General features: G+C 41.6%; 1 protein-coding gene across 1 annotated transcript in view; it reads right to left on the reverse strand.

Annotated features, from left to right (window-relative positions):
- The window catches only part of PAPPA2 (pappalysin 2), a 275,450-nt gene that overhangs the window by 217,416 nt on the left and 30,492 nt on the right, over positions 1-27,542 (reverse strand). The window contains exon 3 of the mRNA XM_025921163.2: positions 19,624-20,695. Within this exon, the coding sequence (XP_025776948.1) occupies positions 19,624-20,695 (1,072 nt within the window). The remainder of the gene's footprint in view (positions 1-19,623; positions 20,696-27,542) is intronic.

Below are 27,542 nucleotides of genomic sequence, written 5' to 3' on the forward strand. Positions count from 1 at the left end.
TTGACTTGAAGTCTCTTCCACACTCCTGTGGAGTATACTCAGTGAACCCAACCATTGTCTTAAAACCCCATTTAGATACAATGTGAAGGGTTCTAGATGCCTGAGGAGGACCTTGCATGAAACTCGACAGAAAAAAAATTAAGAAACAAATGTAATCTCAAAGGATTTATTTCGTTTCTGGCCAGCCTTTGAAGTTTTCATATGTAGTAACAGAGCTCATTCGATAGGCTTCTGACCTAACATGAGCTCCTACTGTAGGATAGACAGTCTATGGCCCAGTTAATAGAGCTTCCATACCTCCAGGGAAATGGCTAAGGTAGACCCTCCACGTGGCAACTGAATATCTGCTCTTCATTTGACTCTCATTAAAACTTGATAAATTAAGAATTTCAAGAAAATTACAAAGAAAAGGACAAGGTGCCTCTCTACCCTAGCTGTTTCCTTCCTCCACTTGTCCTCTCTTTTCCTTCACCATCAACCTCTTTATCTCCCTAACCTCCTTCCTTGTCTCCCACCCTGGGTTGAGTTAATGATTTATTCACTCTTCAAAGCAGAAGAATGCCGCCCGTTCTGGAAAAATGATAGGGATTTCTTAGCCCATCCATCGTTGGAATTTTCCTTTATTTCCCAACCTCTTCTATAGCAACTGCAATGAGGCATGGGAACATGGTTCTTTTTGTTCTTTTAAACTTGGGACTTACATGCTGCTCTCAATGCCAACTGCAAAGAAAGAAGCTGCTTGGTCACCAAGCCAGCAGGCTCCCGGGGCACCCAGCCATGGACACCACAGGGTCAGCCCATTCTAATTTCCTGAGAGTCACATTACCCATAGTGACGGGCAGCTCTGGGCTTTATTCTTATTCTGAACTTTACTTCACATCTTCTTTTGATCATCCTTCTTATTTTTCTCCTCAGTATCATCTACTTTATTAATGATTTTATTTTTTTAATGTTTACTTTTGAGAGACAGCATGAGTGGGGAAGGGGCGGGGGCGGGGCGGAGACAGATGATCAGAAGCAGGCTCTGTGCTGACAGCAGAGAGCCCCAATGAGGGGCTCAAACTCAAGGACTATGAGATCATGACCTGAGCTGAAGTCAGACACTTAACCAACTGAGCCACCCAGGTGCCCCTATTAATGATTTTACTTTATGAAACCAATAGACCTGAGAAGCACATGGTCACCTAGGCAAGGAGTCTACTTAAGAATCTGTGATCTCAAATTTCTTCTTCTGAACTCCAAAATATAGTTTACAGGTTATGGAGTGAAGCAGAGGTATAGAATGAAATGGGAAAGTGAAATGAAGAGTTCTCTGCCTTCTGCCTAGCAGCTTGAGTAGTTAGGTGCAGTTGAAGAAACAACTGGGAGTAAGACAACCTCCCCTTGGGTTATTCAATCAATCAATTGGTTTTGTGACTTAAGGCAAGCTTCCTTATCCGTAACGTAACATAATGTAATGTAACATAACGTAAGTTGAACTAAATGACCTCCAAGATCGCTATGAGGTCCCATGACTCTGAATCCAAGTAGGCTCACATGTCTTTCAGAATCTACCTTGGTTGCTCCCCTTACAAATTCACAGCAGCTGTTTTCAGAGTCACTTTCTTTCACAACAATGCATGAAAGAAGGAGATGGGGGAGACTCCTAAGTCTCCTTCCCACTTCTGCAGATAAAGACTGAAAAGAAGCTACTATGAACAATCCCCACCTTTCTCAAGCCCCTAGTTGTCAGCAATCCCCTCCATTTCCTCCTTCATCATCAAGAAGATCGATGCTACTGGGAAAAAAAGGCCTCAAACCCTTCCTGCTTGCCAAAAACTCAGGTGTCTGTATCCACTCTACTGCCTTCCCTCCAGTCTCAGAGGATGTGTCCTTTCTTCAGTTCATATCTGCCACTGTAAGCCGGGCTCTGAATCTTTCCTCTCCTACCTTCACAGAGGGCTACTTACCCTCTTTCCTGTTCTTCAAAATTGTTCCAGGGTAAAATTAGTCCAACCATTCTCTAAAAGACGGAAACTGAGGTCATAAAATTACCTTTACTTGTGCTGAAGAGCAGTCGCAGGACTGATTCTTCAAGAAAGTATTAGATTTTTGCAGAAGGGCATTTCCTGGAAAGGCTGCTGATCACACGACACAGTTTTCTCTATATGTGGTGCCCAGGAGACATTTCTGTCCAGTATGGTTACCTGCCAGTTGTTCTCTTGAGCGGCTGTTTGTTTTCATCATATAAGTACAGTGAGCCATGTAGCCTATACTTTGTTACTTCTTGTACCAATTCTGGGAAGTTCAGAGCTAAATCTGTGCTCTAACTCTAGCATTCTAATATATGCACTCATACTAAAAATTCACCGCTGACTTTAACTTTTCTAATCTGTCCTCATTTTCTCTTTTTTTATCCACATGTTTCTTATTTTAAATTGTTGTATCATACGAAAATATAAATTACACATTAAATCCTATCTGCAGAAAGACCTGGTATAACTAACACCTAAACAAAAAGATAAACATTTCTTCCAGAGACCTCTTATTTAGAAATATGAATGCAAAATGCATAAGGATTTCTCTTGCCATGGAAGAAATAAAGTCTAAATGTATAAGGAAGCAAAACTAAGAAAAGTACTTGAATAAACGTTAGAAAAGAATTCCTTAGATTTGAGTTTTAGAGCTGACCATCATAAATTTTTGAAATCAGGTGATCCACATAAATTAAACACATAAATACGCTGTGACAACTCCCCCAAGAACTCTGAAGACAGGATAGACCACTATGGCACAGGCCATCTTCACTATGTGTCCTTTTCAAAACTACCTGTGATGGTACAAAAAAGGGGGGGGGGGGATGTGACTTTATCTATTTGCTGACCAAGGATCTACGATCACGCAGGAAGATCCCTGAATGGCAAAATTAGAGATGATGATTTTTCCCCATTATATTAAAACCTATGGAAGAGGCATAGACCAGACTACTGAAGAGTCAGATATAATTACAAAATGTATTTACCTGAAAGTATTATGTTCCACATGAAGTCAATCTGAATAAAATTGCCCTCCTAATATTAGACAGGGTGCCCCATAATGCTGCCCTATTTTCACAGTTAATGGTGAGGACATTGAACAAATGGCAATTACTATTATAGTTATTGTCCTAAATCTCCTTATACTATATGACAGATGCCAATTCTCTGTTGACCTTAATCCCCTGCCTAATATACTCTCCCTTCTGGTCTCTATTACCCATCTTTCAAGAACAACTTCAAATTCCATCTCTCCACCCTCCAATGAGTCCTTCCGGTTGGGAGGAGCTGAATATACAAATGATTCTTAGAATGATTTTTCTGGTGAGGGTGTACAGAGTTAATGTTGGGGCTAAAGAGGAGGAAGACCAAAAGTAGAAAGACAAATTGGTTAGTTACAGTAGCAACTCAGACTCGGGGCCAAAGATTATTAACGACAGCACTTGGCTTTGTTCGACTCAGGATTGCAATTCTATTCATGTATGTCTGTCTCTCCCACCTGAACTCTTTGAAGACAAGGATCATATCCCTTGTGCCCACGACTGTGTACAAAACATAGTAGTCATCCCATAAATATTTGTTAGAAACTGAATGAATTAATGAATAAGTAGACAAATGAACAGAATAAGCGAGAGGCAAAAGAAGACACTGTGACTTTTTAAACATTTCTTCATACTGGCTCCTTGATCAAGTAGGAGACATTACAAATCCGTACTTGATGATGAACAGGCTATTTTACCATCTTGCTCATCACCACTCTCCCCCCAAACTTTGGATGTGTTCCAGGTTGTTGATGTTCCTCATAAAACCTGCTGCCCAGAACTGAGCACAGGCTCCAGACAGAGCCTGATCAGAACTGTGTCTAGAGGGAGCATCTTTTCCAGCCATCAAGCGCTCTATCCCTTTTTAACGGAGTCCAAAATTGTTGGCATACTTTTCATGGCCACATCACACTTCTGCCTCATATGAAGCTTATGCTCATGATTATTTTCACATTGATTGCCGCAAACACAAGTATACACCAGCTTGGTTTATGCGGGGTTTTTTATATCCTAAAATCTAAATTCGTCCCTGTAAATGTTCATGATGTATTGAGCCCAGCATTTACTACTTTAACTTTTTGCTTGAAATAATTTTCAATCCCTAACTCTGTCATCGACCTAAATGCTATGACCCCACCTCCAGCTTTGTAGCATTCATTCTGTAGGTAATTCTTAGTACCTACTAAGTACTGAACACAGATGGTAGACAGAGGCCTTCCTGAACATAAATTGTGTTGAAAGCAAAGTAGAGAAAGATGCTCATTGTATTCAGCTTTGCATTTTTTGTACTTAGGTGAGAGAGAAGTCTAGGAGAGGAGTATGGATCAGGGTGATTAATGTCTTATGCTTTCTGTTTCACGATGACTTCTTTTTCTATATAAGGCATGACCTTGCCCCTGTAAGTTCCACACTGAGATGAATGATTCTTTCACATCTCTTTTTCAGTCTTCTGCCCAGTATCTCCTTGGGATTTCCACTATCTCTTCAAACTCACTGCTGAACCCAATGCAATGTCTCACCAAACAGTTAGGAGGTATTTTTAATTCATAAAGCACTTTCAACAGGTAGTATCTCATTTAAACTTCACAATATCCCTCTGAGGTAGACAGGACAATTAGGCACATCTCCATACCTTCTCCATTGATATCATTCCACTGCTCAAGGCCTCCTGCAACTTCCCACCTCATCAAAAGTAAAAGCTAAAATCCACACAATGGCCTAACAGGCCAGGTGACCTGTCTCCATCAACTAATCTCTGCTTAACTGATCCTACTCCAGCCACGGTAGCTCATTGCTGTTTCCCTCCATCTTCCAGATTCTATGTGGCTCACTCCATACTTAACTTGCGCTGTCTGTTCAAATATCATCTTTTCAGTAAGACCTTTCCTGGACACCTGTTATCCTGTTTCCGTAGCAAACATTCTCTGTTACCTTTATTCTGCTGAATCTCTCTCCACAGCACTTATCATTTGGCATATCAGGTATTCACTTGTTATTTGTAGACTGTCTTCTCACATTCAACTATAAGCTCCAGGAGGGAGGGGATTTTTTTCCTTCACCACAATATCCACAGTGCCCAAGACAGTGCCTGGGCTAGACTAGGTGCTCAATTAACATTTGCTGAGTATCAACAATATGAATATGAATATAAATGAACAGATGCTTAAATTATGTGACTAGGCTAGAGCTAGGGCTAAAACCCTAGCTCAGTTTTGCTCATTTCTAGTTTCTTATTTCTTTCCACTATGCCACAATAATTTCCATAATCTTTTTCAACCCGTTATCCTTGCCTGTGTAGACTACTACAGGAGCTTAGAGACTCACATTCCTGCCTCCAATCTCCCTGGATCATAACACTGATTCTGTATGTTACTTCCAGGTTAGTTTTCTGGAAAATTACTTCCATTTCTGATATAAGGAAATATCTGAAAACAACTACAACTTCTTCATAAAATGCAAAAATAGATTTTAAATGAATTACAAAGCTAAAAGGAAATTAAGTTATCTTCAGAGGCAACATATAAAGCAAAATAAGAATCTACAAAAGTAAACATTCTCTGAAGCCACTGGGTTCTCTGAGGCTCTGCCCATTCTTAATGCCTTTGAATTTCAGTTTGATGACCTTGTGAAAATCGTGGACAGGAAACAAAATTTAAGGTTTAGTCAAGGTGGGGAGTTTTATGGAAGAACCCCACACAAAGCCAAAACTCTCCAGGATTGTACCATCAGTAAAAACAGAGCGCAAAAAAAAAAAAAAAAAAAAAATTAAAGCCCACTTCGTCAAGGGAGACAGCAAGGAAACTTACATTGCCTGATCTTGACTGGATATGGATGCTGAAAATCTCCCCTGGGAAGTCACCACAGTCAAACCTCACAGGTTTGCAACGCAAATTCATAATACTCTATGGTCTTAAAAAACCTCATGCCAATCATAGAAATTTAGTTTTGTGTTAGTAGTGCCCAGACAATTGGTAGAAGTAAAAAAGAACAAGACAGATAAAGTTTTAAGGAACATAGGCTCCCAATAAAAAAATTGCAAACACAGGGGCACCTGGGTGGCTCCATTGGTTAAGCATCTGACTCTTGATTTTGGTTCGGGTCATGATATCACAGTTCGTGGATTCAAGCCCCCCACTGGGCTCTGTGCTGATAGTGCAGAGCCTGCTTGGGATTCTCTCCCTCTCCCTCTCTGCCCCTCCCCTGCTCTCTCGCTCTCTGTCTCAAAATAAATAAATAAACCTAAAAAAATCATAAACACAAAGGAAACAAGGCACCATGAACAAGAGCCAGCAGAAATAACAATCAGGCTAGCTGATATAAAATATAGAAGTATGCTTAATATGTTTTTAATTAACTATCTTATTTTGAGGTAATTGCATATTCACATGTACTTGTAAGAAACATTACAGTGTAATACTAAGCACCTGTCATCCAGTTCCTCCCAATGATGACATCTTACAAAACTGTAGTACAATATCACAACCAGGATATTGACATTGGTACAATCCACCAATCTTGTCCAGATTTCCCCACTTTTACTCACACTAATTTATGGGTGTGTTTAGTTTAATGCAATTTTATCACAGGTATAAATTCATGTATCTGTCACTTTAATAGGTTTTTAAAAATAAAAGAGAATGGGGCGCCTGGGTGGCGCAGTCGGTTAAGCGTCCGGCTTCAGCCAGGTCACGATCTCGCGGTCCGTGAGTTCAAGCCCCGCGTCGGGCTCTGGGCTGATGGCTCGGAGCCTGGAGCCTGTTTCCGATTCTGTGTCTCCCTCTCTCTCTGCCCCTCCCCCGTTCATGCTCTGTCTCTCTCTGTCCCAAAAATAAATAAACGTTGAAAAAAAAAAAATAAAAGAGAATATCCAAAGTATGAATAAGTAACAGAAACTGATTCCTAAAATGACTAGTCAGATATGAAAAAAAACTAAATAGAACTTACAAAGATAAAAAGCATACTAATAAAAATTAAAAATTTATTGGTAGGTTCTGAAAGCAAGTTAGCAAAACCTGAAGAAAGGGCCAATGGGGCAATAAATCAAAAATAGTTGCTAAACATGCAACATAGAGAGGCAAAGATGAACAACTGAAGAAGATGTTAAGGTGTAAGCCAATCTGACAATAAATTATATTTTAATAAATAAATAAATAAGTAAAAACAAAAAGAGATGTTAAGAGACATGAGTGAAAAAGAGTAATATATAATTCATAGGAAATCCAGAAGGAGATAATAGAAAAATTATTAAAAGGATGTATTTGAAGAAACATGACTAATAATTTTCCATAAATGATGCTGGCATGAATGCTTAAATTCAGAAATGATAATAAATCTCAAATGCAATAATAAAGAAAAATCTACATCAAATAACAGTGAAACATATCACAGTGCAGAACACTGAAGGCAAAGAAATGATCTCAGGAAGATATGGTGTGTGTCTATATATAGAGAGAGAAGTCCCAGATATATGTATATATACATATACACATAGTGGAATATTACAAAGCCATCAAAAAGAATGAAATCTTACCATTTGCAATGACATGGATGGAGCCACGATGTATAATGCTAAGTGAAATAAGTCAGAGAAAGACAAATACATTATGATTTCAGTCATGTGGAATTTAAGAAACAAAACAGATGAACATAGGGGAAAGGAAGAAAAAGTAATAAAATAAATAAAATAAAATAAAATAAAATAAAATAAAATAAAATAAGAGAGGCAAACCATAAGAGACTCTTAACTATAGAGAACAAACTGGGTTGCTGGAGGGGAGGTGGGGGGGAGGGATGGGCTAAATGGGTGATGGGTATTAAGGAGAGCGCTTGTTGTGATGAGCACTGCGTGTTATATGCAAGTGATGAATTACTTAATTCTACTCCTGAAACCAATACTACACTACATGCTAACTACCTTAAATTTAAATAAAATCTTGGGGCAAGGGGAAGAACATCCTAAGAGAAAAGGTAGAATAAATGTAAAAGAATGACAATTGAATAGCTAACTTTTCAACAGCAGTAATGGAAACCAGGAGACTCTGGTATAATAGCTTGGTGAGAGAAAACACATAGCCAATCTAAAATTACATACTTAGCAAAGCTATCTTTTAAGAAGTTTGGTAAAATAAAGGTATTTTCATAGAAATAAAAATTAAGAAAGCATATGACTAGCAAACATTTAATAAAGGAAATCCCAAAAACTGTCTCTCAGGGATGAGCCAAATGATCTCAGAAGGAAGATCTAAAATTCAAGAAGGATGGTAGCTATTAAAACAGATATATATTAAATAAGATGTTCATCTATCTATTGACCAGCTGATCAATGGATTAATAGATATCTCTATACACAACACGGGGCTCCCAATTGCTCACTGTTCAAATCCTTTAGCCCATCTAAGGGCTTCCCAATATCTTTTCCAATTGTCTCTCTTTCTTACTCTTCCCTAGGAAATTTCCCCTCCTTTCAAGACGTTCTTTTTATAGTGTTCAAAACAGGTTTGCATATGACTATCTATACACTGGTTCATATTTTTTTCCTTTGCCTTACAAACTCTTTCTCCTGCAGCTTACTAATCATGTTTTAAAGGATCCACCTCTTATATAACATCCTTCCTAAGAATAAGTACACAGTCATTTCCATTTCCTTTCCCTCATCTTTTCAAGTATACATTCTCCCAGACAAACACTATATAATTAAAATAAATAAATGTTTATTATACACTCACTATGAGCTACATACCTTGCTAGGCATGTAAGACCCATTCCTGACACACAATACAGAATGGTGGTTAATAACATAGACTCTGAAGTCAGAGTTCAATCCCTGTTCTGCCACTGCATAATGATAGTTATTTATCTAAATTTCAGTTTTCTTTATATAAAATGGAGGTAATAAAAATATCGACTACTGGGGAGCTATTGTGAGCACTGAATAAGATAATTCATACAAAGTGCTTTGTTCATTTGTGTGACAGATAGATGATTGATAGATAGATGACAGACATATATCACAGTAAGATATGTACATGCTACTATGAACTAGGTAGTTTACCTGGATTATCCTGACAAATTTAGTTTTGAATTCTAAATCACAAAATCCCGGAAAATAAAATTGGCATTAAACTTCTGTGGGAGTTACATTACTAGGAACACCAAGGTCTAAGATCTAAGGAAAAGGACAGTGCCAGAAATGACTGCAGGCATTTCATCTCCGAGAAGACAAAAAACTAGCTTGCTCTACCCAGATTGTTGGCACCAGTTGGGAGAGGACTGCTATCTTAGAACCCCGCTGTCCTGCTCTTTTGCCCACAAATTGCTTGAACTCAAGGCTGGCCAGGAACCTATGACTGCTGGCCTCCAATGTAAAGATGAGTTGGGCTAATTCACACTGACGGCTTCCAGCATTTGAACCAAGATACTGCAAAAGGCCAAGGCCAAGGGGCAATGGGATATGAATCCGAAGAGTTAATGAGATAAAGCAGAAGCCAAGACAAGCTGAATTTAGTTTTAAACTAAAGTTATAAGGGTACGGGAATTCTTAATAATCTAGCAAACTGCTATCAAGACATGAATGTTGCAAATGCACTAAGATTTAGAGAATCCTGCAGCCTCTACTCCTGAAACTGCCCCATCTCTGGGGGCCTTCGAGCTCCACTTCCAGCCCATATGCAATTGTATAACAAATCTTTATTTTTTATTTTTATTTTTTAGTTTACTTGGATGAGCCTCTCTGTTCCTTACAACCACAAAAGCCCAACTAAAATGTTTGGCAAGAATCTTGGCTAATCTGTGACATCATTTCAAACAGGCTTTATCTGATGGGAAGGCCCTGAACAGTGCTCCCCCCACCCTTTATTTAGAAAAGTGTAAACAGAGGGTGACTGCTATATCCCTTGTGAGGAATCTGTTCTTTATCTCAATCACTGTCTCCTGGCTAATATCTCAATCATCTTACTTCCTGCCTATTGTAGTTGACTTTTTCTCCAACCATCAAAATTTACTCCATGTTTCATACTTTCAGAGCCATCTGGGAGCTCTGCTAGTCAAGTAATGAGATAATGAATAAAATGGCTTACAGCCTTTCCCTCCTCAGCTAACATTTTCACACTTTCATGGGTATCTTTAGTTATTTTTACTTACTTCTGAATATGGCAATTCTACCAAAGTAATGAGACCAGTAAAAAGGATTATTCAACTGTGTATTCTGAATAACGTTTTTTCAACACAGAGTAGCATACTCTATTGTGCCCAAACCCTTGCCCGACACTGTCATTTCCCCCATGTCATTGATTTTTGATTTATATACTTGCTAATTCATTTTAAAAACACCAACTGAGTACTTTCAGTGTTACAAGAAGTATGAAAAAAGAGCCTAAGTCTTGTGCAAGAGAGGCAACAATGGGTAATTACAATATAGTATGATCAGTATGTACCTGGACAGGGGTTGGCAAACTTTTTCTGTAAAGGGCCAAATAGTAAATATTTTTTATTTTCTGGGCCACATAGTCTGTTGTAACTACACAACTCTGCCACATGAAAGCAGCCATGAACAACAGTAAACAACCAGATGGGGCTGCATTCCGAAAAAATCTCATTTACAGAAATAGGCAATAGACTAATTTGGCCCACAGGCCATAGTTTGGCAACCACCATTCCAAGGTAAGAACATTCTATCCAACAGTTATTTATTGAACACTCTTTGTCTAGTCCTTTTGCTATTCTATGTGCTAGGGTGAAACAGTAACCCAAACATACAAAAACCGCTTCTCTAATGGAACTTAGAGAAGTGGGGAAGATGGACATTAATCAAAACTATATATATGTGTGTATCTACATATATATATATACATACATACATATATATACATACATAAATATACACACATGTATATACACATATATATATGACTGTGCTTATTTATATATAAATATATATACACATATATTTATCACTAATACACACACATACATATGTATATATATATATATATATATACATGTGTGTATATATATATGTATCTATACATATGCTAGTGATAAAATCTAAAAAAAGAAATAAAATGAGAAAGACATCATGAGGAGTCAGAAGAGTGTGTGAAATTTTAGATGAGGTCAATGGGGGAGACTGCCTAGAAGGTGACTTTGAAAAAAGACTGGAAGGAAATAGGAAAACTAGCCATGTAGAGATCTAGAGAAAGAATGTTCTAGCAGAGTGAAAAGCCACTGAATAGCTCACGTGGTAGGAGTCTGTCTGTCAAGTCTAGGGACAATGAGAAAGCCTGTGTGGCTGGAATACAGTAAACAAGGGGAGCATGGTAGGCAATGAGGCCACAGAAGTAGCTAGCGACAGATCAGATAGGGCGCTGTAAGTCACAGTAGTGCTACTGGCTTGGACTCTGAATGAGCTGGGAAGCTGCTGGAGAATTCTAGGCAGAGGAATGTCTTGATCTGAGTTATACTAATAGGATTACTCTGGCTACTATGTTAAAAACAGACTGGGGGTGGGGGCGCCTGGGCGGCTCAGTTGGTTAAGCATCCAACTCCTAATTTTGACTTAGGTCACGATCTCACGGTTCATGAGATCGAGCCCCATGTCAGGCTCCGCGATGACAGTGTGGAGTCTGCTTGGGATTCTCTCTCTCTCTCTCTCTCTCTCTCTCTCTCTCTGCCCCTCCCCCACTTGTGCATGCATGCTCTCTAAATAAATAAAGAAATAAAGAAATAAAGAAATAAATAAATAAATAAATAAATAAATAAATAAATAAATATTTTAAAAAAAAACAGACTGGGATGGAGAAGCACGAAAAACATGGGTGAGACCAGTTAGGAGGCTACTGTAATAATACAGGTGAGAGACAATGGGGTCAGAGCAGAGTGGTGGCAGTAGGCGGAATGAGAAGTGATACAAACAACACAGCTCATTGCTATCTGAGGACAAAGGAATGGTCTCAAGAAGGAAGAAGTGAGATCTTAACTGAGACTTGAAGGATAAGTAGGCATCATCCAAGTGTCAAGCGAAGGAGCCCGATCCCTGTCTGCAGACAGAGCTCCTGATGAGAAGTGAGAGGCACATTGGGATTCAGGGAATTAATGAGTGAGAAGCTTCCTCCAGGGAGTGACACCCGATGAAACACATCCTCAGAAAAACCTCTGATGCTATCTGTTCCACCCTCTCCCCAACCTACCGCTCTGGGTCAAGGGGGAAGACCCACCAACAAGATTTAACTTTCCTCCAGTTACTAAAGTAACATCCAAACAGGGTTCCCAGAGAAACAGAGAAAGAAAACACATTTGTTGTACGTGTGCAGCCGTCATTCAGATTCCTAGGCATAAATTCTAGGAAGGGATTCCTAAGTGAAATCATCTGAGACAGGCTGGCATCTGACCACGTACCAGGGCCAGCGCCCCACTCCTAGGAAAATGCCCAAGTATCTTGAACAACTGAAGGTGGTTGCAGACTAGGGTCTCTCCTAAAAATTTTCTAAGAGGAAATATTTTTAACCCAGACATACCACATGGCTCTCTCACAAGTCTGTCTATTTGGCTAGGAAATAACCACAAAAACGAGAAAAACAACCTCTCCTCACTTACCTGGGGAGAAAAGTTCACTGATCCAGGTGAACAGAAAAACGATGGATTCCAGTTACCCTACAACAGGGTACCAGGTGGGACTATGGAGAAAGTGGCCCATAGGAGAACAAACAGGAGACATTTCTATTTGTCGGCAGACTTTTTAAGTTGACCTGTAAAGCTATTTTCTTGTTTCCTCCCTCCTATTCTCTTTGCTGGGAGTTGGAGTGGGAGAAGGTGAGACTCATCTCTTGAGAGCTTACACTGCTTTTGCATTTCGAAGGGGAGGGATTGAGAGGTTTCCTTGTTTTGTTTTAAACTTTCTCCTCCATTTCTTTTCTCTCTGTCCTCTTCTACCCCTTATGCTTATTTTCCGTGTGTGTGTGTGTGTGTGTGTGTGTGTGTGTGTGTTTGGCTCCAGGGAACTTTGAATCCCAACTTCAAAAGAAACCTATAATGAAGCCTGGCTGATGTTTAACAGACCCGCCACTGCAGGGGCCCAGCCCAACCACTCCTCTGGCTCCACAGCCACAGAGGGTGAGTGAACAGAGCACGGCTAATCCTGAGTATCCAAGTCTGTGCAGCGGCACCGATTCCTCCACCTGTTCCCTCTGATGGCACATGCATCTGCCCTCCTGTCCCCAGACACAAACTCTACCGTGTCCAAGGGCAGACGCCACGCTCGGCCGCGCCTGCAGGGCACCTCCCAGCCCACCCTCCCGAGGATCTTACAGAGGGAGGTGTGCCATGTTCTAGCACTGCCACGTGCAGCAGTTCTGCTCAAACCCCCCCAAGTGCCAAAACTCAGGGAATGAGGCAGAAAAGAGACAGTGAGTCACCAACACACAGAGACCTCAGCCCACCACAGGCTTCTGCAAACAAACGCACAGCAGCCTGTTATCTGCTTCAAAGCATGGTCAGGCGATGGGTGATTGCTCCCTTAAACTCTGCACAGCCATTTGTTTTTCTTTGTTTTTATTTTAGTATAGTTTTCTCCCTGTTATAATGGTATCATGAGATCTGACACACAGAATCCAAAATGGAGAGGCAAGCACGTTGTTGCACCCTTGACTGGATACTAAGCTCAATTCTGAAATGTAAAGGAGAGAGAGGGCAGGGGATGGAATGGGGGTTCAGCAGCAAAGAGCCTTTCATCTCTGAGACATAATTTTAGAGAGGAAAATAACAGAAACAAGTCATGACCAAAAAGAAGCTGAAGCTTGCAAAGGTCAGGGAAGCTCGAGTTTCCCTTAAGGCATAGAGATTCCCTTGGCTTGGCTTCCGAGGACACACCATAGGGAGTGACCCATGACATTTGTGATTTTATTAGGTGGGCTCTCCACCCCCTTTATTCCCTCAGCTCTTGTAGACGCTCTCCCAGGGTGGCTACTATGTACAAAGAGACATCTGGCCTGTGTAGCCTTCCTTACCCATTAGCCAAGTTCCTCTATCTTGATAATCTGTTCAGCTGGCTGGGTAACGTATCTATAATTCATATCTCCTTCTGACCAGCCCAAGTCTGATAAATACCCTCCCTTTGATAGGCCCATCTGGGTTACAGATGTTTGGATGCTGGATTCCTCAGGCTTTCTGCTCCTCTCAGAGCCTTTGGGAGAGGAACTCCTTTGGGCTAGATTTCTTGCGGAGGGTGGGTAAAGGGAGAACATTGAGTAGGACTTGAAAAATGAGGAGGATTGTTCATATGCCAATCATTGTCCATGCATGTTAGTAATCTATCTGTAGGTGTGTCCTCCACTATAGCATCTGTTGAAATTGGACCCCTTCAAAGTCACAGTATAATGGAGTTGTGAGCTTGAGCTCTGTGATTTAATTGTAATAATAGGATGCTATATATGAGTAATTTAGAGACAACCACCAACTCAACCAAGTCACAGACTCTTGTAGAAATCCAGAGCTCTACATCCCTATGAATCTGAAGTCCTTTCAAATGACCCAAGCAGGGGCGCCTGGGTGGCGCAGTCGGTTAAGCGTCCGGCTTCAGCCAGGTCACGATCTCGCGGTCCATGAGTTCGAGCCCCGCGTCAGGCTCTGGGCTGATGGCTCAGAGCTGATGGCTCAGAGCCTGGAGCCTGTTTCCGATTCTGTGTCTCCCTCTCTCTCTGCCCCTCCCCCGTTCATGCTCTGTCTCTCTCTGTCCCAAAAATAAATAAAAACGTTGAAAAAAAAATTAAAAAAAAAAAATGACCCAAGCAATATTTCTCACAGGAAAGCAGTCTGCACCCCATATTCTGCTTTTTTTTTTAAGTTTTATTTATTTCTTTTGAGAGAGACAGAGATAGCATGAGTGAAGAAGGGGCAGAGAGAGAGGGAGAGGGAGAATCCCAAGCAGGCTCCACACTGCCTGAGCAGAGCCCAATGCAGGGCTCAAACCCACGAAACTGCAAGATCATGACCTGAGCTGAAATCAAGAGTCAGATGCTTAACAGACTGAGCCACCCAGGCGCCCCTCCATATTCTGCTTTTAGTGCCTTGGCCTGCTTTTAATTTTGATAAAATTAAATCCAGGGAATTTTGACAAAATTACTAAAACTCTCCACTAAGTTGTTAGCACCTACTCTTTATATATTCTTTACATTTGTTCCTCTGCTTAGCTCATTGTGTCTGGCACATCACAGGACCTTGATTAATTGTTTTTCAAAACATGGTTCTTTCCAATAAGAGTCATGAAAGACACTCAATATTTTTAATAATAAAATTTAGCATAAGGAATACAAGGCAGAGGATAGAGGGAGGAAAAGTCTTTATGTGAAATAAACATAAGGGAGTTGGAAAAGAGAAGTTCTCCTCTCCACTGTGCAGATTTCTTCCTCCAAAAGAAGAAATTCAGAGCTAATTATCCTTTTTTAGATCATGATAAGTAAAGATCCAAAAGTGTGGTTCCTATTGTGAACAAGCACTAGACATTTGAGGAAATCTACCAGCATGAAAGACAGATATAAACTAAGGGGGGGGGGGAGCAGATAAAAGTTGACTACTGATGAATCAGATAGAGTGCACGGGGAAAAAAGAATCACAATAAATCTTATTTTTAGCCTCAGAAAAAAATTGCATCCTCAAAATAAAAATGGATTAAAATAGAAAGTCAAAGAATAAGAAGGTCTTAAAAATATGATTGCTAAAATAAAAAATTCAACAGAAGAGCTGGAAGATAAACTAAAGGAAATCTCCAAAAAAAAAAAAAAAGAACAAAAGAACAGTTACAACATATGAGAGAAAAAAGACAGAGAATAGATTCAGAAGATTCATCCTCAGGAGTTTCAAGGGGGAAAAAAGAGGACAGAGGAAACCGAATAAAGCAGTTTCAATGTAATAATTTGACAAAATTTGCCAGAGGTAAGGGCATAAGTGCCCAGATCAAAAAGACCACTGAGTGCTCAACTGAAGAAAAATTGTTTAAAATACCATAAAATCCCTCAAGTGACAAGGCTAAGATTCTAAACAACTTTAAAAGGAAACAATTCCACCTCTAAAAAGACACACCATTATGAAAAGAGAAGCAAGAGGCAGCTAATGAATTTTTTTTCAAAAACCTGAGAGGAAAGGTTTTCTGACCCAAAATTTTACCCCAAGGCAAACCTATTGATTTTGTGTAAAGGCAAAACAAAAACACTTCAAGAAATGTTCTTCAGAAAAAAGTTACCTAAAACATTCTTCCTTAGAAAGTTACTTAAGGATATTTTCCAGGAAAAGAAGATTGTAAGTTAAATGTCTGGTAAGGTAAGGTAATCGGGACATGGTGGCTCCAATCCAAAAAGCAGCAAAGGGCATTTCTGAGATGACAACTGTGTAGCAGACTTAGATAACTGGTCAAGATTGGAAGAGAGAGAAAAATAGAATAACCTAGAAGGAAGAGCTCCAGAAGAGTGTAAAAAAAAAAAAATTAGATAGATTAGTTGATAAGATAATTGAGACTATCAAAAATGATGGAAGGGTCACCTGGGTAGCTCAGTTGGTTAAGCGTCCAAATCTTGGTTTCCACTCAGGTCATGATCTGATGGTTTGTGGGTTCGAGCCCTGCATCGGTTTTTGAGCTGACTGCGTGGAGCCTGCTTGGGATTTTCTCTCTCTCCCTCTCTCTCTGCCCCTGACCTGCTCACTCACTCTCATTCCCTCTCACACAATAAATAAATAAACTTAAAAAATATTTTTAAAAATGATGGAAGGAAGAAAGGGAAAAAAAGAGAGACTCAACGGGTAGGGTGGTGGCGGGGGGGGGGGGGGGTGTGGTTGGGGAAGGAAGCTATGCCAGAAAGGAAATACAATAACAGAATCATAGTTTGTTCTACAGCAAAAGAAAGAAAAGAAAGAAAGAAAGAAAGAAAGAAAGAAAGAAAGAAAGAAAGAAAGAAAGAAAGAAAAGAAAGAAAAGAAAGAAAAAGAAAGAAATCATAGCCATGATGTTGTAAATATATATAACTGATTCAACTAAAGACAGTGAAAGAACTATATTGGAAATATGGAGGGGAGAAGAAGGAGACAATATAAGAGTCAAAGTCTCCTCTTTATCGTAAGAGAAAGCTAATGCACAATGTTTAAAGCCAATGAATCAAGTAATATAAATACAATATTTGGAGGTACGGAGGTAAGTACCAAAAGAGAAAGGTAAAATAATCAAATATGGGAGCAAGGCTAGAGGGGAGAGAAAGATGGGAAAAATTAGGCAGGGGGCTGTCATCCCTATGTTTTCCAGTACAATTTGGTTTTGTACCCATGAGCATGTATTACTTTGATTTAAATATTTTTAACTATCAAAAAGGCACAAACAGTTCCTTTTATTCCACAAAGTGAATTTTGCATGTCGGGATAAGGAGGTCTGAAACATGTCTGGGTCTAGAGCTAGAAAGAGATCAGTTGCCATGGCAACTCTGCAGCAGTAAGGGGAATACGTTATAAACACCTAGTTAAGGGTAGTGGCTGTAGGTGTTCAGAGACATAAAGGGACACTCAAGAATGATGTCCGGTACCTGGAATAACGCTCTCAGTCATGACAGTGGGTTGCTGTAATCAGTGAGTGAGGAGGAAAAATGAGAACAAGCCAGATTTCTCCGTCTCTCCAGAGAGTTGGAAACCACTGTCATTAGTGAGGTTTAGCTTCTGCTTAAGGTTATCAAAATCTAAAAACCAAACCCAAACAGAATCTTTCTTATGTGAGTATTTCTGGGAATGTGATCAATTCCTCTTATTATTACTATATAAACAAAGGCTTCCCATCTGTCAGGTCTAATTATGACAATAATAACTAATGTTAGATTAGGACAGTTTTTTAACACTGAAAACTTCAGTCACCAAAGCACTTCTCTATCCCTGATTTCATCTGACTCACCAAATAGCCCGAGGATATAGGTAAGGCAAAGTATCACTGCAATCATGCTCTTTTTTACGGACAAGACATCGGAGTTTCAGAAAGTGACTTGCACAGTTTATATAGCTAGCGGAGCAAGGGCTCTAGAATTCAACTGTGTCCCGATTCTGAATTTTATACTCAATATTTGATATCACATGCCTCAACTACAAGCCGACCTACTAATCGGTGTTAACTGACTGCCCCCACACAGGGCTACCATGAATTACTCTGCAAATCGTGGCCAACAAACACAAAGGCAGCCATTCAGGTATTGGGTGGGAGCTGAGACCCACTCTTCCCACCTTTCACCAACACTACACCCTAGTTCAGATGTGAGCCTTTTCATAATTTGTACAAAGGTACCAGTTATGTAATGAGGAAGCCCTGCCCACATACACCAATTAACAAGTTTACCACCTCCCTCCCTCCTTTCTTACCTCCCTGTAACACTCACCAACCCCTGCATTGACCATCAAATGGAAATCCTCATATTGACTTCTGTCTCACAACAGAAGACACATCAAATCCATTAATTCATTAAAATAAACATGAGACAAACAACTGTATGTCAGGGCTGTTCTAGGCACGAGGTCTGTAGTGGTTAACAAGGGCCCTGATCTCACGGAGCTGATATTTCAAGCAAAGGAGAGACAAACTAACATAAGAAAAGCATAAGAAGGGATGAGTGTGACATACAGAATTAAATTAGTTGACATAATAGTGACTGAACAGCTTACTTAAATGAGGGGAAATCAGGAAAGTCCTCTCCAGGAGGTGCCATTTAAGTCGATACTGAAATGACAAGAGAAAATCCACCCAAGGAAGATCAGGGGAAAGAGGATTCCAAGAAAGTGAAAAGCCCTGGGGCGAAAACAAGCTTGATCCATTCAGCAGGCACGGGAGAGAGTCAGGGTGGCTGTGCAGTGAGGATGGTGAGTGTGGCTGGGGGAAGAAGCTAGGCGAGTAGGCAGGGGTCAGGTTGTAGCAGAGCCCGTGAGCCAGGTGGGGAATCCGGATCCTATTCTAAGTAGAGTGGGGACAAAGAAATTAAGAAGGGGAGTAATGGGTTCCGATCCACCTTTCACAAAGGCTCTTTCTGGATGTTGTGTGGGGAATGGAATCTGATGGGGAACAGAGGAAGACTGTGGTCGCCTTAAGGAGACGTGGGGTTGGTTGTGGGGTGTCTCGTGGCCCTGAGGCTGCTCAACTGTTCAAGCTGCACCAGAGACTACACGCACATGAGACCTCTTCCCGGATCTCTGTTACTCTCTTGGGAGCCTAAGACTACAGGAAGAACGATCGTGGATGGTTGGTGCTGACTGGTGTCTACCGAAGTTTACCTTATTCACTCTCTGCTGATCCCCTCGCTTCCTCGGGTAGACTAAGTTGTTTGGCTTTCCTGTGCCTCAAGCAGCTGGTGTGTACACCTTCGGGCACACTTTACACCATGCACATGTCGTCTGCTCCACAGAAAACGAGTTCTGGGAGGGCTGTCGGTTGTCCTCGCCATCCTTGTGTCCCTAATTACCTGACACCTAGTACTTCACAAAAACGCAATCATTAATGTCCGGTGGGACGTGTAATGCGAGAAATGCATCCCACGAGCAGGACACCCCAAGCCCCAGTCCCTTACCTCTTGGGTGAGTCGGGGTCGAAGCAGGTCTTGTGCACATCAGCCACCTCGGGGTCGCAGCAGTCCCCGTCGTCAAAGTCATTCAGCATGTTGTTGCACTCCACGTGGCAGAGCCCGTCCCTGCGGTTCCAGGAGTAGCACCGGCCATGCAGGCGGCAGTCGCCCCCGTCATAGCCTGTGAGTGGGTGCTCACACTCAGGGTCACAGTGGTCATTGCCAATCTTGCTGGGCTCGCAGTTCACAAGCACAACCCGGTGGCGCAGGGTGGAGTTGTGGACCTGGTGGACGCTCAGCTGCCAGCTGATGTTGTAGCGGCTGAAGGCATGGTTCAGCGCCTTGTGCTGCCGGCTGATCTGCTCCTCGCTCACGGTGGGGTTCAGGCCCTCATCGTCACAGATGTTTACCACTCGGTAGCGGATCACCTTCTCTCCCTGGAGGGGCCGGTGCCCGTTGTAGTGGGAGATCAGCTCCACGTTGTCGCAAGCCGTCCGTCCACAGAGTGGGGGCTTCAGAGGTGACACAATTTCAGGCTCAGGCTCAAAGCCATGCAGAACCTCACGCCGTGGGAACTCCCCATCTCTAAAGGGGACCCACTGTTCTTCCAAGGGCTCAAAACTGGCTGTCAGGAGGAGGGAGGCCAATTCTTCCACTCCAGCTGGACGCTGAGGACTGTGCCGGAGATGGCTTTGCGGGAGGGCGGTCGACCAGAAGACCAGGGTGCCCAGGTGTCCACGAAAATAGCGGCCGTCCTCAGAGCTATCCCCCCCCAGAAGCAAAGAGCGACAGGATGCCATGAAGGGGCTGTTCAGGGGACCAGATTGCTCTGGGCTACTGGCCACCCGAGTGCCATCCACATACAGAGCCATACGATGTCCATCATAGGTGGCTGCCACGTGTGTCCATGTGCCTGGTTGGTAGCGACTGTTGCCAGTCACAATGGTGGCTTTCTTCACACGGTCGGTGCGAAGGGAGAAGAAGAAGCGAGCGTCTCGCCTTCCTATGTCCTTCCCTGAGCGGATCCCTAGGGCCCAGCCCTTGTCACTGACAGTGTGGGAGCAGTTATCAAACACACCTGGGAAAGAAGGAAGAATCGGGGGGAGAAATACCAGATACAAAGGGGATGGAGAAAGGGAGAAGAAAACCCATATAAATAGCAAGAATGTAGGTTTTTAGGGGGAAAAAAATAAGTGATACAGATTCCCCACCTGAGATGCCTATCCAGTAACCCAGAGCAGGCCATTCTGGCAACTTCGATCCCCAGAAGGAATCTGACTTGAGATTTGATCCAATTTAACTCATTCTGGTATTTTTCAGTCATCAGAATAGAAGCGAAAAAGACGATGTCTAATGCAAGTGATAAATGTGCTCTAGAATTTGTCACAAATGTTCCTCGTGCTGAGTCCACATCTTCCCCCCACTTCCTCAGAAGCCACAGGGTGGGGGCAGTCACAGTTCCTAGGAAAAATGGTCATCTCCCACTCCCTCAAAAGGTCCTTTGTTCTCATTTGAATATTGAAATCATGATTCCCACAGGGGACAGGAAGGAGTTGGTGAACCGGGAAGTCTCTCATAGAACACTGTAACAGACATCATTCCTAGCCCACCATCCCCTCTAGTGCAAGGACACCCATCCACAGTGAACAACTGTTCCCCAGCTTCTGCACTGCCCTGCAGTCCCAGACCGAAAAGAATAGTCAAGGCAGTTATAAGAATGATTGTTCTATAACTGGTGATGCCTACCACAGTACAGAAGTGAAACTCTACAGGATAAATGAAGCTGAAGTTCCACACCACACACTACTTGACCGCCTTACTTACTGAATAAACAAAGAGGGGGATGCTTGGAGACAGCTAGATCGTCAATGTGTTGGAAGCAGGAAAAAGGAGTCAGATAGAACACAACCACATATAAAAGAGGAATCCCGAAGGCAATTTGGACGCCTTGAATATTCCCAGCAACCCATCTGCAGTTACGAACCCACCATCCCTTCCCAGCACCTCTTCTACTACTAGTATGTAGGTAGAGTCTTGGGAGCAAACTTTACTTGTAAGTTACACAGAGGCAGTATATTCACGTAAGAAATGCTTAACAAACATTTCTTTAAATAATGACTAAATGAGGGGCGCCTGGGTGGCTCAGTTGGTTCAGCATCTGACTTCAGTTCAGGTCATGATCTCTCAGTTCATGAGTTCAAGCCCCGCATCAGGCTCTGTGCTGACAGCTCAGAGTCTGGAGCTTACTTTGGATTCTGTGTCTCCTGATCTCTCTGCCCCAACCTCTGCTTGTGTTCTCTCTCTCTCTCAAAAATAAATACGCATTCAAAAAAAAGTGTTTAAAAAAATGAATAAATGATGAAGAAGTCTGCTAGCCTTTGGATCACATATCTGAAGCTAACAGCACAAGTTGTTCTCCCCCAACCTGGTTATAAGAATTGCATTTCTTACCCTGAGCTCCTATACAATCCAACCCAAACAGTAGTTCTCTATGGAGAGTCAGGACTTAAAAGCCATGAGGCCTCCTGTTCTGATTCCAGTCAAGTGTTTGTAAAAGTCGCTACTTTTTCATAAATGCTAGAAAATTTTTTCTTCTGTCTCTAGTATAAATCAGTAACTTGTGATCTAAAAAAATAAAATAGAATAAAATAAAAATAAATAAAAATACCAAGACAGGGTCAGAGTGGCTCAGATGGTTGAGCGTCTGACTTCAGCTCAGGTCGTGATCTCACAGTCCGTGAGTTCAAGCCTTGCATTGGGCTCTGTGCTGACAGCTCGGAGCCTGGAGCCTGCTTCGGATTCTGGGTCTCCCTCTCTTTCTGCCCCTCCCTTGCCCCCCCCCTCAAAAACAAACATTTAAAAATTAATAAAAATAATAAAAATAAAAATAAACAAGACATTCTTTTTAACAAAAGCAACGCTAACGGTTAGACTTTGAAGTCCTGGTGAGGACTAGGTATAATGCAATCATGATGTTCCAGTTTTATTCATTGAGGAGGGTGTTGTTTTCACACTGAGGTCTGTCTGGTAAAGGAGCATAAGAGCTCCTACATTAACAGATTCTTGTATGGGGTAAACTTTCAACAGGGCAGACAAATCTAATGAGGTCAATAGTAAGCTCCCTGCTTCAGAGTTTCAATTTGGTTAACTTATTTTGATAAGTACATTTAGCCTTAATTATGTCCATCTGCTGACCTATGAACAAATGTACTACAATACTTAATATTTAACATCAGGACCATAGAGTTACTAATCTCTCGACTAGCAAATATCTGCTGGCTTTTAAGAGGAAGAATTGGAGAGGCTATTTCATATTTGTTACACATAAATAGATGTGTCTACAGATCTTTCCTGACTTATGACGGAGTTACTTCGTTATCAACTAATCCTAAGTTGAAAATGCATTTAATGTACCTGCCCTACTGAACATCACAGCTTAGCCTAGCCTCGCCCCCACATCTCAGGCCTCACCTACGTTAGCTACACTTGAGCAAAATCATCTAACACAATGACTATTTTACAATAGAGTGTCAAATACCTCGTGTAACTTATTGAATACCGCACTGCCAGTGAAACACAGAATGGTCATATGAATACAGACTGGCTGGAAGAGTATTAGCTGTTTACCCTTGTGAGCATGTGGCTCACTGGAGCCACATCCCTGCCACCCAGCATCACGAGATAGTATTGGACCATCTACTGTCAGCCCGAGAAAAGCTCCAAATTCAGTATTCAAAAAGTACAGTTGCTACTGAATGTGTGTCACTTTCACAACATCATAAAGTCAAAGAATCATAAGTTGAGGGGTGCCTGGGCAGCTCAGGTGGTTAAGCTTTCGACTCTTTATCTCAGCTCAGGTCGTGATCTCATGGTTCATGACTTAGAGCCCTGTGTTGGGGCTGTCGGCCCAGAGCCTGCCTGGGACTCTGTCTCTCCCTCTCTCTGCCCTTCCCTTGCTCTCTCTCTTTCTCTCTCAAAATAAATAAATAAACTTAAAAAAAAATCATAAGTTGAACCAATATAAGTCAAGGTCTGTCTATATGTGAGTTGAGGTATAAATTATTAGGCTTCATATATAAATTAACAGATAATTTATATTTGGCATCTAGTTGCAATTTTGAACACTTTTGTTTACTGTTCTTAGAACTTCCATTTTAGCATCAATAAAATAATTGTTTCTACTTATTTATCTCATAGGAAGCTATAAAATTATTAAGTGTGTCTAAAATGATATTTCTAACTTCTTGAGAATGACACAAAAGATGTAATTTTGTCATACTAGTCTAGATCTGATTAATCCAAGTGTTAGTAATTATATTAGAAAAGATTTATTCAACAAAAGCACTAAAATAGTCATTTTAGTTGGGAGCTGTAGCGAATATGATGCAAGTATTACTTTTTAAATGATTACCAAAGTAATTATCCTTTGCTCTCTAATTTAGTAAGATGTCCAAGTAGCGTATGAGAAATCTCACTCAGTGCTTAGATGACTGCATTTTATTTTTATTTTATTTTTCCTTTTACTTTTTAATGTTTACTTATTTTGAGAGACACAGAGAGAGAGAGCATGAGTAGGGGAGGGGCCAAGAGAGAGAGGGAAACACAGAATCCGAAGCGGGCTCCAGACTCCAAGGTGTCAGCACAGAGCCCGACGCGGGGCTCGAACTCACGAACCGCAAGCTGACGTTGGATGCTTAACTGACTGAGCCCCCCAGGAGCCCTTGGATTAGTGTCCTTCCAAGAAGCAGAAGAGAGCTAGCCCCCTGCCACGTGAGGACACAAGGAAGGGTCACCTGCAAACCACTTAGAGGATTTTACCAGACACTGAATCTGCTGGCGTCATGATTTTACACTTGCCAGCCGCCAGAACCGTGAGAAAAAAAATTGCTTTTCTTTAAGCCACCTAGTCGATGGTGTATCTGTTCCAGCAACCCAAACTAAGACACCAATGTTATCAGCCATAGCTGCGGATCAGAACCACATGTGAAACTTTTACAGATACAGGTTCTTGCAAACCTATGCTGACAGCTTCTGCTACCCAACGTATTTACAAAAGAAGCCCGTCTTCTCACTGCTGCCTCATGTATGGAAATGCAGAAGACAGAAGTTGGGATTGGAAAGACGGTTATCAATGGTAAGTTAAATCAGACATGAAAGCGGAAAGCTCGTCTGAAACTGCTTTAAGCCATTTATTTAAGAATCGCATGTGATCAGGCGTTTTGGTACAACCTGTGCAACCATCGTACATACTTGCTCATTAATTCAGCAAACGAATGGAATGAGAGGCAGCTAAAAGAAATAAGGGCTTGTTAGGAATAGTGCACAGATATGATACTGACAGCGACCGTGGCTAATTGATTGTCGAGGAACTGATAATTAATTGGGGCTTTTTATTATCGTAATAAAACTCATATTTAAGACTACTGAAATGAAAATAAATATCCCCCACTCCCAGTGAAAGATCTATTACTCCAAAAGAAGAAACTGTGGCACTGTGGCTAACGTCTCCCTGATAATCACTGCCATCAGCCCCAACTTCTTTCATAAAATCTTGAGTCCATCCTTGTGAGGATTTTCAAAATTCCCAGGGCCAAAGTAAGCAAATATTTCTATCCTCCCACATTGTCTATAGTCCATACTAGTAATCATCCCTTCCTCCAATGTAGAGGACATGGATAGAAAAGTATGATTCTCTTATCTCTTGGGACTGAATAAACCAGTACAGTTAGGCTGAAATTGAAGCCTCTGCTCAAACACAGACGTAACCCCACCTCTGAATCTGTAACTTGAAGCTCCATGCTTCAGCCCTAGCTGGTGGGGAGAGGATCGTCTTGGTCACTTGAAGGACCGTCACCCTATTAAACCACACTGGATTCGCATTTCATCTCACTGTCTTGCTCCTTGTGGAAAATGAAATTTCACTTGGAATTAGTCATTTCTGTTCATCAAACATTTACTGACCATCCCATTCATGCCAGACATAGCAACTCATTTCAGCTTTGGAAGAAAAAGCAGTCTTTGCCCTTGAGGATTTATAGTCTCATGGGTGATTGGAAATATTATGAGGTGACTTCAACCTATCAGGACTTAAGATCAAGGAATACATAGGTGAGTGAAGACAGAGCCTGATCTCATACAGTCCAGTCTCCTAAGGGGAGAAGACTGATACCTGCTCTTGAAGAGTGGGGAAGAGTTGGCCAGGAAAAAGAATTATGGATCACTCTACACAGTGGGGACAGCAAGATGGAAGGCACCAGGGGTGGAAACAGGTCAAAGCAGGTCGTGCATAACACAGTAAGGGCCTTGGACTGAGGAAGTTAGGGACTAGCTGAAGATTTCCCTACTGCTGCCAAATGCCTCTGATATCCCGAGAGCACACAGAGGAGAGGCAGCATGAAACACCCCATGGCTGGCCTTGCCCTGCACACTTGGTCCCACTGCAGTTAAGGAACTTTCCAAAGCTTGCAGATGGACAACTGTCGCACAAGAAATACATGAACGCTACAAGAGTTCCGTGTAGTCAGTCTGCCCACGCACTTGCTCAGGAGATATTTATGAACCAGTAATAGCTGCCGATCTCAGTATTTGTGCTGGGGATTTCTAGTGATCAAATGGTTATTTGACATCATGGAGCATTTGGTACAGTGCGAGAGATAAGCCTTAAATAAGGAACTACAGTGAGATATGCTGACGGTTAGTATAGTCATGTGAACAGCAAAAGAACCTCTTTATTAAAATATGGAGATGATATGGCAGAAATTCTCCCTGAAGTTATTAAATGGCAGCTTTCCAGCACTGACCCACCTTGTTAATAATTTGATTGTATCCAAATCTGCCTAATGAAACTAGGGGTACTCTGTTCACAGTCGGATTGTTTGAAAAGGTTAGGGAGACCTAAAGCCAAGGAACTCCAAGATGGAAGTTCAGACGTTCCCAGAGCGAAGGTCATGACCATTCACCCAGAAGCATTTACTGTAAAATTCCTTATATCAAATATCCACTTCAGCTGAGTCTTCTAAATTGGGATGCGGTGTTCTTTTTGTGTTTTTTCTCTTACTTCTTAGCATGTAAAGATATCTCCCATTTGGGGCACATGGGTGGGTCCGGCAGTTAAGCATCCCGACTCTTGACTTCAGCTCAGGTCACGATCTCACGGTTTGTGAGGTCAAGCCCCACTTCGGACTCTGCGCTGACAGGGTGGAGCCTGCTCGGGATTCTCTCTCTCTCCCTCTCTCTCTCTCAAAATAAATAAGTAAACATTTAAAAAAAAAGGTAACTCCGATTTATATTTGAGCTTTCCAAAGCAATCTGGTGTAACTATCATTCAAACGGTAAAGCCGTCTTATGAGCTTGGCAGGATAATGGTCACCTCATTGTATAGATGAAGATACCGAGGCTCTGAGAAGTCGGGTGTCAGGCTGGGTGCAGAGAACACACTAGAGCTGAGGTGTCGTGGTCTTGTATTGCTTTCCTTTTCAGTGTGTCCTGTCAGTTCTGGTGAGTCCGTGTGAGCCAGCTCCACCACGGTAAAGACCGACAAGGAAAAAAGACACAAGCTGCCAAGTGTCTCCTTCTCCCTCTGACTAGTAAAGTAGATGTGTGTGCTTTGCTGGTGATCTGATCTTCTTATCACTTAAAAGGAGGAAATGTCACTTCAAGATGTACTATGAAGCCACAGTAATCAAGACAGTGTGGTATTAGTGAAAGAGTAGACCTACAGATCATTGAAACAAGACAGGAAGCCCAGAAATACACCCACATAAATTGAGTCAACTGATCTTTGACCAGGAGCAAAAGCAATACAAGAGAGCAAAGACAGTCTCTTCGACAAACAGTGCTGGATCAATGAGTCCACATGCAAAAATATAAAGCTAGACACAGACCTTAGAGTCTTTACCAAAATTAACTCAAAACGGATCATAGAC

Source organism: Puma concolor, chromosome E4 (genome assembly GCF_028749965.1).
Source record: "Puma concolor isolate L17-30 chromosome E4, mPumCon1.1.hap2, whole genome shotgun sequence".
NCBI lineage: Eukaryota > Metazoa > Chordata > Mammalia > Carnivora > Felidae > Puma > Puma concolor.